Genomic DNA, 13874 nt, shown 5'->3' with positions numbered 1-13874 from the left:
CTACACAGGTTACAAATCAACAACAGTAAATTTAGGCTATGGTTTCATCTGAAATCGCAAATAAAATCCATTCTCTGGAAAAAAAAAAAAAAAAAAAAAAAGGAGGCTTGAGGATGAGGAGCCTTTACCAGCTTTTACTGATTCAGGGAGCAAAAGCTACATCCACAGTGTCCCTGTTATCATGGGGCTGGAAAGTCAGTAGCTAAATACACATGGTTCACCAAATTCAGAAGGCACAACATACTCTTCACCTTGGAATCCCCACCCTCCAATTACTTTTCATTCATTAGCCAAGAACCTGTCAATACTGTCAGTTACCACCTGATTAAGTAGCTTCCTTAATAGAAAAACATTTTAACAGAGTCCATCATTGCAAAAGAATGAACAGACGTATTAAACAAACATTCCTGATCATAATGTCTTCAATGTTGTAAGAGCCAAGAGATTAACTTTGACTTCTTGAGTTTGTTAGCGTAGTTCTGATGGGCTTCTAAAACTTACCAAGTCAGCCATGGCACCACTGAACTGCAACTTGGAGACAACTCTTTACATGCACATTCAAGAGTTGTACTTGGTATGGATTAACTACAGGCTGAAAGAAGAGCTGAGCTACACAAAAGGCAAGAATGCAAATACAAAGAACTACTAGAACAAGTTACAAAAGCGTTAAAAAAACAAAGCAGCAAAAAAAATCCCCTAAACATCTTGCTATGCTCTTCATCACAAAAAACCCCACCACACCCACAAACTAATGGATAATACATGGACTATTATCCATTCTAGGCCCATGACTATCACTGGAAAGCAGCACCTTGTCACTGTAAGCTATATTTTTGCACATACTATTGCTGCTGCCAACCTCAGCATAAGACCAGGAAGACTCTTCTGTAATTTCTCATTGGTTAAATTAGCCATGTTGTACTTGAGAGCTGAGAAATGTAACTTTTTTCATCAAATGCAGTAGTTTTAAAGTAACATATTCTTAGCCCCTCTTGCAAGATTTAAAATAGTTGGTCATGTGTTCATTGATATCCATCATTCATGTCTCAGTAATGATGATATCAGAAATATTAGACTGAAAGTTACCTGGTACATACCAAGGGAATGTGGACAGGGAATATCAGCTCCTGCTTTAGGCAACAGTCTTCTCCTTACAAAACTACCACTAATATGGCAACAAAGTGAAATTATCATACTTGCTTGCTCGACTGAAGCAGCTCAACCTGACATACCACCTCTACTCATTAGAGCAGTTGCTCAACTTTTACACTAGAAATGGCATTTTAAGTCCATAATCATATTGGGTACATGACCTTAAAAACTGTACCAAAATCCTGCAAACCTGATCTTTACCACAAGGAGGTTTTAAGTAAAACAGAACATTGCAATCTGCAGTGAGAACAGATCAGCTCAGAGACAAGATGCAGAAAGACTTCAAGCTGATAGGTAGCAAGCGACTACAACTCATACCCTTCTCAACCAAGAGCTTTAAATTCAGCAGGAAGATAAAAAACTCTGAAGTTATGACTTTCTGAAGTTTTAAAAGCTTCCAACTGGCCTCACATGATGCTGCAGCACAACAAAACAAGATCTGAAGTCAGTTTGACTGGCAAACGCATCACAAGAATAGACTGAATGCAGAATCAAGCAAACTGGTGGAGCAGCTGGGATAAGGAGCTTATGTTCAGTTTAGTGAAAGAATAGTAAGTGAAGGAACTTCAGTCACTACTCAGGAAGACAAGCCAAGTAAGATTATCTTGGTAGCCGTGTTTTGAACAAGCTTGAAGAGACAGAATCAAAGGCTACAAAGGCATGAAAAAAAAAAGAGGCAATCAAGGAATATACACTAATGTCTGACAAAGTGCTTTGGCAACATAGGTACAGGAAAAGTTGATTAGGAAAAAAATGCAGGCTAAGGATTTTGTTTAAATACTATTTTTAAAAAAAGAATTAAAAAATAAACATAATTGAATTGATTCGCTTGAGAATAACCAGCTATCACCTGGAAACAACTGAATCTGTGAGGTTTACTTGGATGGTTCTGGGAATAAGAAAATATCACTAATTTAATTCTCACACAGCTAGAAGGAACAGCACTGCTGATACAGACTGATTCAGGCACACAGCCACAAGCTGCATAGGATCACTCACCTCAGCCTTTCAAGACCCTATTGTCTTCTACATCAATAGAATTAAAAAAAAAAAAATAAAGGGAAGAGTAACAAGTTAGACTGCATTAATGCTATTGCATTTTCATTTCAAAATAACCTTCTGTGTCATAACAGGTTATTTCACACATCACACACGATTAAGTGCTACCCTGATTACTTTATCACAGGTGATAGTCAAAACAGACTTGGGCTACCTGAATCACCAAATTACTAATAGGACACACAGTGAATTCTATTACCTCTATTGTTCCAGGACTAGTGCTAAATCTGTCAAAAGATGCAAGTATTCATTTAGATCACCCTCTGCCTATGAAGACATGTTTATTCTCAAACGCTATCTAACCTCTAAATATATTCAAAACCTAACAGGCATCTTCATCTTGAAGCAAATGAACTCGCTCAAACATCGATGCTCACTAATGTTTCTCTGAAGTGGCTTTTAGATACAACCCAGAACTTCCAAACAAGTCCAGGACAAACTTCAGTATTGTAACTGACAGACTAAAAACAGAGAAAAGTTTTAGAATTGACTGCAACTGCAGATAAGATCAGTGTAGGAAACAAGAGTTTGTCATTTAACCCTAGCCTACTGCGCAGGTAGTTCTAGTAGCAGCGAGCAAATCCTTATGTTAGCTTTGTGGAAAACAGATCATCTCCACTGAACTGTCAAAGGATGTATTCCCAGCAGGGAAGTAATACTGGTTATAGCACAGAAAAAAGACAATACTGAAGCCACTTTGCATTAGACAGTGTTTCCATGGTTTGTGAACTACCACAGGAACTACTCAGCCTGCAATGCAGCTTTATGCTGTAGATACTTGACAGTAACCAGCATCAAGGCATGTACACATGCATTGGATCTTTATATAAGTATTTCAGCAGTTTTTCTCAAAGTAACTATTGTTCATCTACAAGAGTGGGAACTGCTCTGTGATATGAAACTAGCTATTGACAGTATTTCTGCTGTCATTTGTAATACTTACACTATTATCACACAGTCAGAGCTGCACTTAAACAAGTAACTCATATGCACATTAGCACTCCCAGGGGCGAAGCTGCACCAGTGACAAAGTTTAGGGTGTTCTGGTTTGGGGTGGGCTGTAGTTTTTGGGGGGGTGCTAGTGCAGGGGGAGGGGTGTTAGGACAATGCTAAAATGAACATTTCAGTGACTTAGAGGTTTCTAGCAAACGGAGTACTCCAGCACTGTTTCCCACTCAACACATGCAGAAAAAGAGAACAGGTGGGAAAAAGGCCAAGTAAGAAGAAAAACACCCCTCTTCTGATTTAGATGTAGCTACTTTTAGAAAGCTGAGGAGGAATTAGACAGTTCTAATTATAAAATATCTCCATTGAGAACAATACTTCAATCTTCTTTGCACAGAGCAAGGCAACATATCTCTCTAAGGTGGGAAAGATATGCTTGCTCAGTTTGAAAGCTGAGCAAGGCTTAGCTTCATCTGCAGAGCTCTTATCCAGACCTGAAATTTAAAAAAAAAAAAAAAAAGACACCTGCAAAGCTCTTTGCTATCATCCCCACACAATTCACCTGCAGAAAAAAAAAAAACACCACACCCAAAGAAACTAAACATACCCCTGCAAACTACCCAAATTCCCATAGCTTATCATCTGCAGAAAATGCTGTCTAAAGTCATACCAGTTACCAGATTTCTTTCCTTGACAGAATCCAGATGCTTACTCTTCTAAGAATGCCAATACTACCAGAAAAATCAGAGCCAGTGGTCTTGTAACTTGGCATTAGTTCCCCCCATACTACTCTCTTCTCTCTTTTCTTATTGCACAGGAGCACAAAAAGCAGATGGAGAGTTTCTTCCAGGAACATAACACAGCGAAGACCTAATAAGTCTTCAGCTTTTCCTATGCAGCATTCAGCTTGATATCCCAGTTTTCCCCATGCAAGTCTTTAGTAATTCTTGATACAGACGGTTTCTGCTGTAACATCCTGACTATAAAGATTGGTATTTTTACCTTATTTACTATTTTCATCAGATTATGTTAATTACATAGGGGCTTAAATGTTCTCTTCTTCATTCAGAACCAGAAGCTACAGAAACAACTGACTGTAGAGTATATGCAGCAACATTTAGAATTGTAGACCTTTTTTCTATCAATTAATTGTCATTAACTCTAGTTACTGTATCACGCAAACTAGAAAGTCCTAATTTTTCATCTTAACCCCCAAAAGACTTCTTCATGAATAGAATTTCCATGTTATCCCAAGGTATGCCAAGCCAATGAAACAGCTGAAAAACAAAGGTAGTGGCTGAATGATAAGCTGTATAGGCAAACAGAGACATCTGCAAAACGTCAATAATCTAGGATGTTTAATACCACAAATATATTTGCATGCAACAGTGTTAAGATTTCTACTTACTTCCTCATTAAATAATTTGCTAGTTTCTTTTTTAATAGGGTCTATAAGTTGGACCTGGCCTGCAGAGAAGCCCACTAGAAGAGACACACTTTCTGCTGTGGCTGTTAAGTGATTGAAGTCATGGCATGTAGGTTGTGTTCCTTTGTATATCCTTTTGTCTATTGGTTTACTCAAGTCTGCAGCCTGCAAAAAGAGCAAACAGAATTAAGACAGTTTATCACAATGTGTGCACATAACTAGTTCTATTTGCAAATAATGTTTATACTAAGCAACAATTTATGAACTCACAAAACCCTACTTTAAAAAGCAGCTTTGTATTTATCAAAGACAACCAAGATAATGTCAAAAGGTTTATCTTTTCATATAATGCAATGCTTGTGTTTTTTAATTTTGCTAAACACTATACCCACCATAGCCTTTGTAAGTACATCACGGGACAAACCAGTGACAACCAACCACTCAGCAACACAAAGGCTCCAGTGAGTTCAAGACCAACCTATCCCCAGAAGGCTTCTCCTACCAGCAGTTATTCCATCAACAGAGACGAGATCCCTTCTAGTTTCCCAGTAAGAGCAGCTTTCTCACTACTGAATCTAACCCATTTTGGACTACAAATGGCATATTCTCAATCATTCGATTCTTATACTGTAAGCCTATCCTTTTATAACAGGCAAACAAAATATTGGTCTCATAAAAAAAAATGATCAGCTAGATCCTAGGAGAGCATTTTCTAGGAACACTGACTCAAGATGTTGGTACTGTGATTATAAAATACATTTTAAGCTATTAAGCTACAAAGTAATTGTGCTTCTCACACTGAACAAAGAATTCAAATATAGCTCAGACAAAATAAGTGGTAACAGAACTGAGGAACTTCAACATAAACAACTGAAGATCCAGCACTAAAGTGTCAGAACAATCAAAAGGAACAGAAAAGCAATTTTAAATGTTCTTGGTTGTGTAACCTATGTTTATCCCCATATCACTTCTGAGCAGACAACCTAATCTTTCATCATCCAGAGATTAAAACCCACACATTTAATATGCAAGATCATACATCAGGTTCAACATTTTTTTTTTTTTTAAATAAAAAAAAAGCCTTCCTATTTACTAGATTCAGAGTCTGTAATTAGAAAGCTGCAGATACTCAACAATACCACAATCCTGAGATGCAGCTGTGATTTGGGACTCAGATTCTGATTTTGATATTTACTTCTTCAGTATTTTTAGTCAGAGGAAATCAGGCCAGCAATATAAGAAATAAAACTTTGAGGAAGAGGACAAGCTTCACATTAAAAAAATTGCGCCAGTGTATTAAACCTTTGAGGTCTAAAGAGCAGCAAACCCTTGGTGTGCATGGAGCCACACAGACAGAAACTAGACCTGACAGTAGGGGAAAATCATAACCAGCTACGCAGTGAATCATGTCAGGTGAGCCATTTCCAAGGCAAATTTAACTACAAGATATACACGATAAGCATATATACACAAAAGTATTAAAGTTGCACTTATGTTTTGGGGAATACATTATAAACCAGCTAAATCATGGGTATGGCCACATAGTTGAAAACTCCAAAATGAGATGATGTATTCCAACTTCTAAAGTCAGCAAATTAAAAAGTTATTCTCCAGAGCCTAGAGATCCATTATAAGCTAAAAAAAAGTATTAGCAATTCCTCTTCAAGGAGAACTTAAATAGACTACTCGCTCTACTGGGAGATGATAGGATAAGGCATTTGCCTACCAATGAGCATTCACAGACACATGTAAATCCGTAATTTGAAGCTGAAAGCTCAAATCCTAGAGGCCATGCAGTTCTTATGCAAGATTCCCTTGTCCTGTATCACAACAAAACCAATGATATCAAGAGGTAACTCTCAAAATTGACATAGCATTTCTAACTGGAAGACCATTCTTCAGAAACATATAGATGCCGCCCTCCGTACCTCAAACGCAGAGTTACCAAGGTTAACCTATGAGACGTGAGACTGTGTCCTCTGGACAAAAGTTCCAGCAGGACTCAATACCTCTAGAAGGAAGATCCCTTTTAAAGTAAACAGAACTCTGCCTGAATTCTGTTGAATGATCAAAGAACCAGAGACCCTCCAAGTCAGCAGGAAACACAGGTATTCCCAGGTTATTCTCCTCAATCTTACTGTACTTTTAAGTAGCAAAGAATCAACAGGTGGCTACTTTCAGACTGGAACTATATCTTGCTCTTTTGTCTGGTTGAGGTTTTATATCAATAGCTTTGGCTTTTGTTGTCCGACAAATTTGGTGTGACTGAAGTTTCCATCTTCTGAAATTGTGTGATAACAGATCTTGCAAGACGTGAAATTCTGATAAATTAAATCTAAGTGCAGACTTCACTGTGCTTGTTCTAGCTGTTCTCTGGGAGCCAGATGGCAGTGACAATCTGTCAGAACTTAAATGGAGTATAAATAAACCAATTCAACCCACAATTACCAGGCTTCTACTGACAGGGATGCATCGCCTTTTATTTACATGTAGCTAGTGTTCTCAGTTATCATATAGCTGTCCCATTGTGACAAAGTCAAATCTACAAGCACAAAAGTAATCTTTTGGTCTTGATCTCTCTTAACCAAAAGGGTAGAATTAATGAGCACAAGAACTAGGAGACATTTTCCTTCTTTCCGTGCAGTTAAGGGTTGCTACTAGATTTGGGTAAGAACAAGAAAAGCGCTTACTCATAAAATTCAGCCACGCCTGGGACTCAATATTTCATTAGCTCACCACTAAGTACATTTGCTATAGCTGTTTTGTGGAAGATTTGATTTTCAGAAAAGAGCTTTTACATTAGATCCAAGTCCACAACTGTCAAATCCTATGATATGACACTATTTACTGAACAAGGTGATCTGAACTGCCCCCTTCTCAGAGGAATGGTGATGTACTTTGAAAGAGAACAGAAAGATCTTGCAATTAAGTATTACCAAACATGAAGGTTAAAAGCACAGGATCAGGCACCCTCACCCCTGCTTGAGCTGGCAGCAAGCTATTTGTATGCTTCTTGTCCCAATTCCTTTAAGATTTTATTATGAAAAAACACTCTGCACTATTCCAGTCTGTCCACCTTGAGAAACATATTCCATTGTGAATGATTCAAAATAAGACCAACATTTTGTAATCATGACTGAAAGAAGGTTGGGGCATCTAACGCAAGGTAAAGAATCAATATCATCCACCCTTCAAACAAAAATCTGGGCAAGCCGCTGAAGTACTACTTAGCTAATCGAGACTCTGGCACTGGCACCTCAGCCAACTGATACCTGCATCAGAAGTCTGTTCCTTCCAAACTACAGTAGTATTTCAAGTACCCCTTGGGCAAAGGAACAAGGAATAATGATTATCAGGCAACAAGAACAAGAGGAATCTCATACCACACCTGTCTGAAGTCAGTAATGCAACTGAACAAAATTGGTGTGCCTTGAGCATCAACAGCTTCCAAGTCCTGTCTTTGAATAGATTAAAACATTCCAGAGAAGAAGAAAAATTGACCAACTTTGCCATTTAGTTCTTTGTGATGAATTCATACTCTAGATATACAACAGGAACTATGTAACTGTCTGGGGACTTCCTAGCCCCATTTAGTTAACTCTCACAGCACAATATTTTAGCAAAATTACTCCCACTGTGCTGGGGTAAGGAAAAAAAAAAATTAAAATTAACAGTGTAGAAGTTGCCCATTCACCCTGAATCATGACTTCCAGCTTAAATGCAGTCAAGTCAAATTGAGTATCTTAACGACAGCTTTAAGCACATAAACACTAGGAAGAAGATGGGAAAAAAAGAAATCAGTTACCTCAGTCTGAAACAAACATTTAAGCTTTCAGATTGTGATGTTTGAAATGTCTGATTAGGATGGGCATCAATAACCTTGGTTATGTAGCTGTATGTAATTCTAAGGTCAAAACCAGATTAATATCTACCCAAGATTCATTCTTTTTATTTACTATTGATCTGAGACTTAGAGCTTTCATACTAATATTTCCCAAACAGTGAATCAAATTACTTGAAGTCAGCATTTAATCACGCTCCTTGACAGATGCAATTTCTTCCTGTATCTTCTCCTAACTTAAATGTGCAGCTTTCTGCAAATTTTCGATGAATGAAATGTATCATAGATGCTACACTTCCTTCTAAGCTAAAAAACATCTGAGATCAGAAAGTAAAGGAGTTATTTATTAATTTGTCTTAGATATTTCAACTGTATTCATCAAAATGCTGCTTTTAGATACTTAATAGTATTTAATATCACATTTGCCAGGAGACTAGCTAAGTGAGATCAAGGTAGAATATTAGGTCTTTAAGCCTGTGAGGGCAAACATTTATTACAAGTTTTACTTCCAAAAATCCTCTTAAGAAAATCTCTCATGTCCAGGTAGTGAATTGATCTTGAACAGCAGATTACAGATCAGCTATGTATGTAGAGCTTCAGCTCAAAATAAAAGAGAAGACACAAATAACCAAAAGATTATACTTTTGAAAATAATTTCCTCAGCATTTCTGGAATTCACAACTTACAACCTGTAGCTTGGTATCTCTTCAATACCTTGCTGTCCAGGGATTTAATGGTCCCTGGTCTATAAACAGAACAATTTGAGAAAGCTGTGCTTGTTACAATGCTATACAGGTAACAGGGGAAATCAACTCTTAGAATTATTACTAAGTGAACTGTATTGAACTTCACAGATGCTCTTTAAACCCCAGCTGAAAAAAAAGAGGCAAGGTAAGCCGTGCTGCAGCACTTTGCCTTACAGTGTCCCCTAGTGAACAGGGCAGGGTCTTCCAGGACGGACTCATTGGCTTAGCAAGGACAGGGAAAACCAAACCACGAGGCCCCTTTCAGCTTGTTTATCCTTCCTCCGTGTCCTCTGCAGAGCCTCCTGCAGAGCAGCAAAAGGACAGAGCAAGCTGAGGAACACCGCTGGAAAGCTGAGTTATCCAAGGCACTTTTGTAGAATTTTTTGGTGAACTCTATTCATTGTTTCTATAGACAAGTCTTTTTGACAGAAATACTAGTTTCAGTACTTCGCACTGGAAATAAGGAGTAAATTTACAGATTTTTTTTTTTTCAGAGCCCAAAACCAGCTAACATATATTATCAATAGAATAATTTCTAGTTACTTCACTGTTACTTCAAGCTGGTCTGATCTCATAGCTGACCCTGCTTCAGGCAGGAGGTTAGACTAGAGACTCTCAGAACTCCCTTCCAACCTGAATTAATCCTGAGATGCTAAACTTAGGATCAACTAAAGCAGCAGCAATAAGGCCACTCCCAGCTTACTTAACAGGTCTGGTTTATGTCTTTAACTACATGCAGGAAGAAAGCTACAGGAAGAAGTCAGTTGTCTTTCCCTATAAAAAACAGTGATGTAGAGCAGAAGTTCTATTTAATTTATATAAGACAGACAACAGAAAGTCCAGGCAACACTCCCTGCGACTATACAGCCCAATTAAAACACCCTTCAGTGCAGAAGACAGGGCAATGGTCAATCAGTACTGAACTGGCTTCTACAAATGCAATTTTATGTAACCCAACAAAGTGCTGACTAATCAATGACCTTAGCTTGCTCAGGAGAAAGTTTAAAGTCTGGTAAGAACTCACATCAGTCCTAGGATCTCTTCACATTCAACAGCACATATCTTTCAGGTAGTGTACAAGTGAACATACATTCAGGGCCACTTCAGAAGCCCCCAGAAAACTTATAAACTAGTTTGAAAGCTTCTGGGAACACTTACAAACAGAAAAAAAAAAAAAAGAAAAGAAAAAAAGAAAAACAACACAACACTAAAACAAACCAAACCAACCAAACAAAAACAAACACAAAAAAACCCACAAGTACAAATACTCTTTAGAATCCTATAAAAAGCCAGCAGACAATCACCCTTTGTAAAGTCCACCTACTTATATATCACTACAGTAGGTTAAGTGTAAGGACAGTTTCTTAAATAAGAGATGCTTTTTCCATAGCCGAGTGATGTGCTCAGCATTAAGAGTTGCATAATGGATATTTTGGGTGTACACACAGTCTAGCTTTAAGTGTCTCCTTAGCCTTGAAAAGCCATTAACAGTATGGAAATTTTAGGTCTATTTTGCAACACTGCGTTCAATGCACATGCTTTATATTAAAGTCACATTTGTAAACCTCAAGAAAATTATTAAGTTTTGCTTTTAAAGTTTAGCTGAACTTTCAACTCTATGAATTGAAGCACTAATAGCTCAACACTCACAATGGCACAACCAGTGCTGTATTTGCTGCCAATTAACATAAGGGCAAGTATGAACTAACACTAAAAATAAGCACAGATGTTCACTTTCCTTTAGTCCTCTCTAACTGAAGTCAAGAGAACCTATGAGAAAGAGACAAAAGTTGCACTGGACAACTCAAAGTTTGAAAACTAAAAACTAAGAAACTGGGACAAAAACAAGTCACAAGCATGAAAAAGAATCTGTTACTTTTAACACACTGACTCAAAGACTTTCCATTAAGGTACCTCTTCCTTTCTCTAGAAAGTCTCCAGTAAGTGTAGCTGCCAATGTGTGCCAGTTTGATAAATCTTAAGATCTTGATCTTCAAGACATGATCATTATTAATTTGGCTTCAGTGGCACACCTTCTGATGTACTTTTTCTAATACGTAAATATTTTTCATGATCTCACTTAAAGCTGAAAATACTTTGCATTTATACTCACATAAAACAAAAACATTTCAAGATTTATTTCCACTCAACAGAACATTTACTCTCCTGAGCAACACTGTTCTTCGTAAATGGGTTCCTGAATCTTTGCAGGTTTTTTATAAGGTACAAAGCACTTGATTAAATGCTGAACAGGAACACTTAAGGCATGTGACAGAGTTTCTAGGATACTGTATAAGAACGGCTCTGTTAGTAAAACAGGGACGTCAAGTAATTTTAGTTAACTTAATTTTTTCATCCGTAACAAAGTGTTAAAAATCAGTTTTGTACAAAGCCATTTGTAAATTTGGGAAGCCACTTGATACTCTTCTCTCTTTTAGATTTAATTTCCAATTGGAGCCATACAAGACATACACATTTTTTGAAAGGATAAAAGCATTACTTAATAAGATTTCATCCTTTATTCATACAGCAGACAACTATGACCACATACATTAAGATAAAACTCTAGTTCAGACTACTGGACATAAATCCATATTTAGGCAAAGATCAGTTTAGATTTCTGAAGCATCCAACAAAATAATCACACTCTATTTCCAGAAGAATTATTACAAGCACTGAAACAGAGCAAAGAGCATGCACTGGGGTGAAATAAATCTATTTGATATTAACTGAACCAATGGTTATATAATTGGTATGACCAGGAAAGTGGATGTGAACACCATAAAAAACACACACGAAGCACTGTTTGATTTACAACTTACCATAACAATCTTCACTGCATTTTACTAAGGCTATAAACCAAGGTATTTGTTTGGTTACAGTATAGATCAGCACATCCTATTCATAGTTAACTAAGGTGAAAGCACCAGTCTACGAATAAGCCTAGAAAAAGTAGTCATTTTTATTTAAAAAGAGTTCAAAAACCAGAATAGCAGACTCATTAAAAAAGAAGAAAAACAATCTTTTTTTTGTTTGCAAAACTCCATTCACTTCACAGGTGCATATGGAATCAACTTACCCTTCGTTTCTCTAGAAGACTGGGCAAAGGGCATTAAAGCAGGACAAGAATGGTAATACATTTGAACTACTGTAGGCCAGAGAGGTTTAGGGAAATTAAAACAAGGTTTTGAACTCCTCTACACAAAAAAAATAGCTCCTCTGTCTTCTGAGCAGAGAACACTGCTGCTGCCTCCACCCCTCACAGACCAATGGAGGTCTCAAGTCACTGAAACTGCTCCTTTAGAAACTTAAAGAATTTTCAATTCAAGGTGTTACACGTGGTAAAATTTACACCCCTGCGGACACTGCTCCTTTTGAGTGAGAGCCCACAATGTACAACTTCTGACAGCGCCATTCAAAGAGCCAGGGCAAACCCCAAGTGTCCTAAGGAACCGACCAGAACCCTCAGCACAGCTCAGAGCAAGTCCTGGTCAGTCCTGAGAAGGTCTATGAGCAGAACTCAGCATCTCCAGAAGAAACCAAAACAGGCTGCTCACTCCAGGCCAGGGATTGGAAGCTCTCCGAGTAACTCTAACAATCTTCAGCTGCACTATAATCAAATCACTAAAACAGCAGGGAAATTACATGACACTGTAACATAACTTTCCCAAAAGTGTTTGTTTCAACATCGTTAACAAAGTTAATTTTTATTACACCTGTAGGAGAAAAACCTGTCCCTTTCCTCCCTAGAAGCTCTCCAATCCTTTACATCACACTTTGCACAACACTGCCTTCCTATGACACAGGGAGAGCACAATAGCTTTCACTTGTTCTTGAGGACCTCAACGATCACTCAGATACCTACTCTAAAGAATAGCTAACAAAAGCAGTATTTCACAGTTTTGCCAAGTTCACCTTATTGTGGGTGTCAGTCAATGACATGATCAATGCAGATAAAAATTAAGACTTTGACTTCACTGTAATGTGGTTGGGCCACACTAAATCTGTAAACAGGTTGGTTAAACTCAACTCTGAATATAGTCACTGTATCACATACTCCCAACAGACGTGAACTGAATTAGATATTCTATTTTGGTTTAAGCAATTAGTTGCCTTTTTTTTTTTTTTTTTTTTAATAGGAAGAAGGCAAAAGAAGCTGTAATATCAGTATTATTGTCAGTGGCTGATCTACATAATTTTGGCTCAACTGTAGCTCAGCCTGCTGGATAAAAACCTCTCCAAAAGAAATCTAATTCAGAATCACGTATGTGCTGCATGCGATGCAGACACCTTCCTCCTCTTCTCCCCCTACTCAGCTCTTTTTAAGGAGATATGCAAGAAAGAGATCTCACTGTGCAGTTTTAAGTTCAAAACAATGATCTCTCAGGGCTATTAATAAACGATGGGTCCCAGGTCACATTTTCATACTGGTCTTCCCCTCACTGGCTTAAAAATTAAGACACAGATTTAACAAGTCATGGCACACACATACTTCATAATCATGAGCTGCAGAACTGGACTACAATACCATTTATTCAACAGTGGGCAGATATCAATACAGTTCGAGACGTAAAGACAAGAAGTTAGCTGCATTAATAAACTGTTGCCCATCCTAGATTTCCTTCAGGAAGCCAATTAAATTGCAAACATGGAAGTTTAATAACCCTTTACAGGATTGTTTGGGGTTTTTTTGGTTGGTTGTTTT

General features: G+C 37.7%; 1 protein-coding gene across 6 annotated transcripts in view; it reads right to left on the bottom strand.

The window, feature by feature from the left end:
• The window catches only part of WDR20 (WD repeat domain 20), a 45317-nt gene that overhangs the window by 13520 nt on the left and 17923 nt on the right, over positions 1–13874 (bottom strand). For all 6 annotated transcript variants that reach the window (XR_011739446.1, XR_010651378.2, XM_065838162.2 and 3 more), the window contains exon 2: positions 4565–4747. Coding sequence is in view for 4 of the 6 variants with exons in the window: in XM_065838162.2 (XP_065694234.1) it covers positions 4565–4747 (183 nt within the window). In the remaining 2 variants the exon portion in view is untranslated. The remainder of the gene's footprint in view (positions 1–4564; positions 4748–13874) is intronic.

Source organism: Patagioenas fasciata, chromosome 5 (genome assembly GCF_037038585.1).
Source record: "Patagioenas fasciata isolate bPatFas1 chromosome 5, bPatFas1.hap1, whole genome shotgun sequence".
Taxonomy (NCBI): Eukaryota; Metazoa; Chordata; class Aves; order Columbiformes; family Columbidae; genus Patagioenas; species Patagioenas fasciata.
Note: the sequence above shows the minus strand (reverse complement) of the source record. Positions and strands in the feature narration are given on the sequence as shown.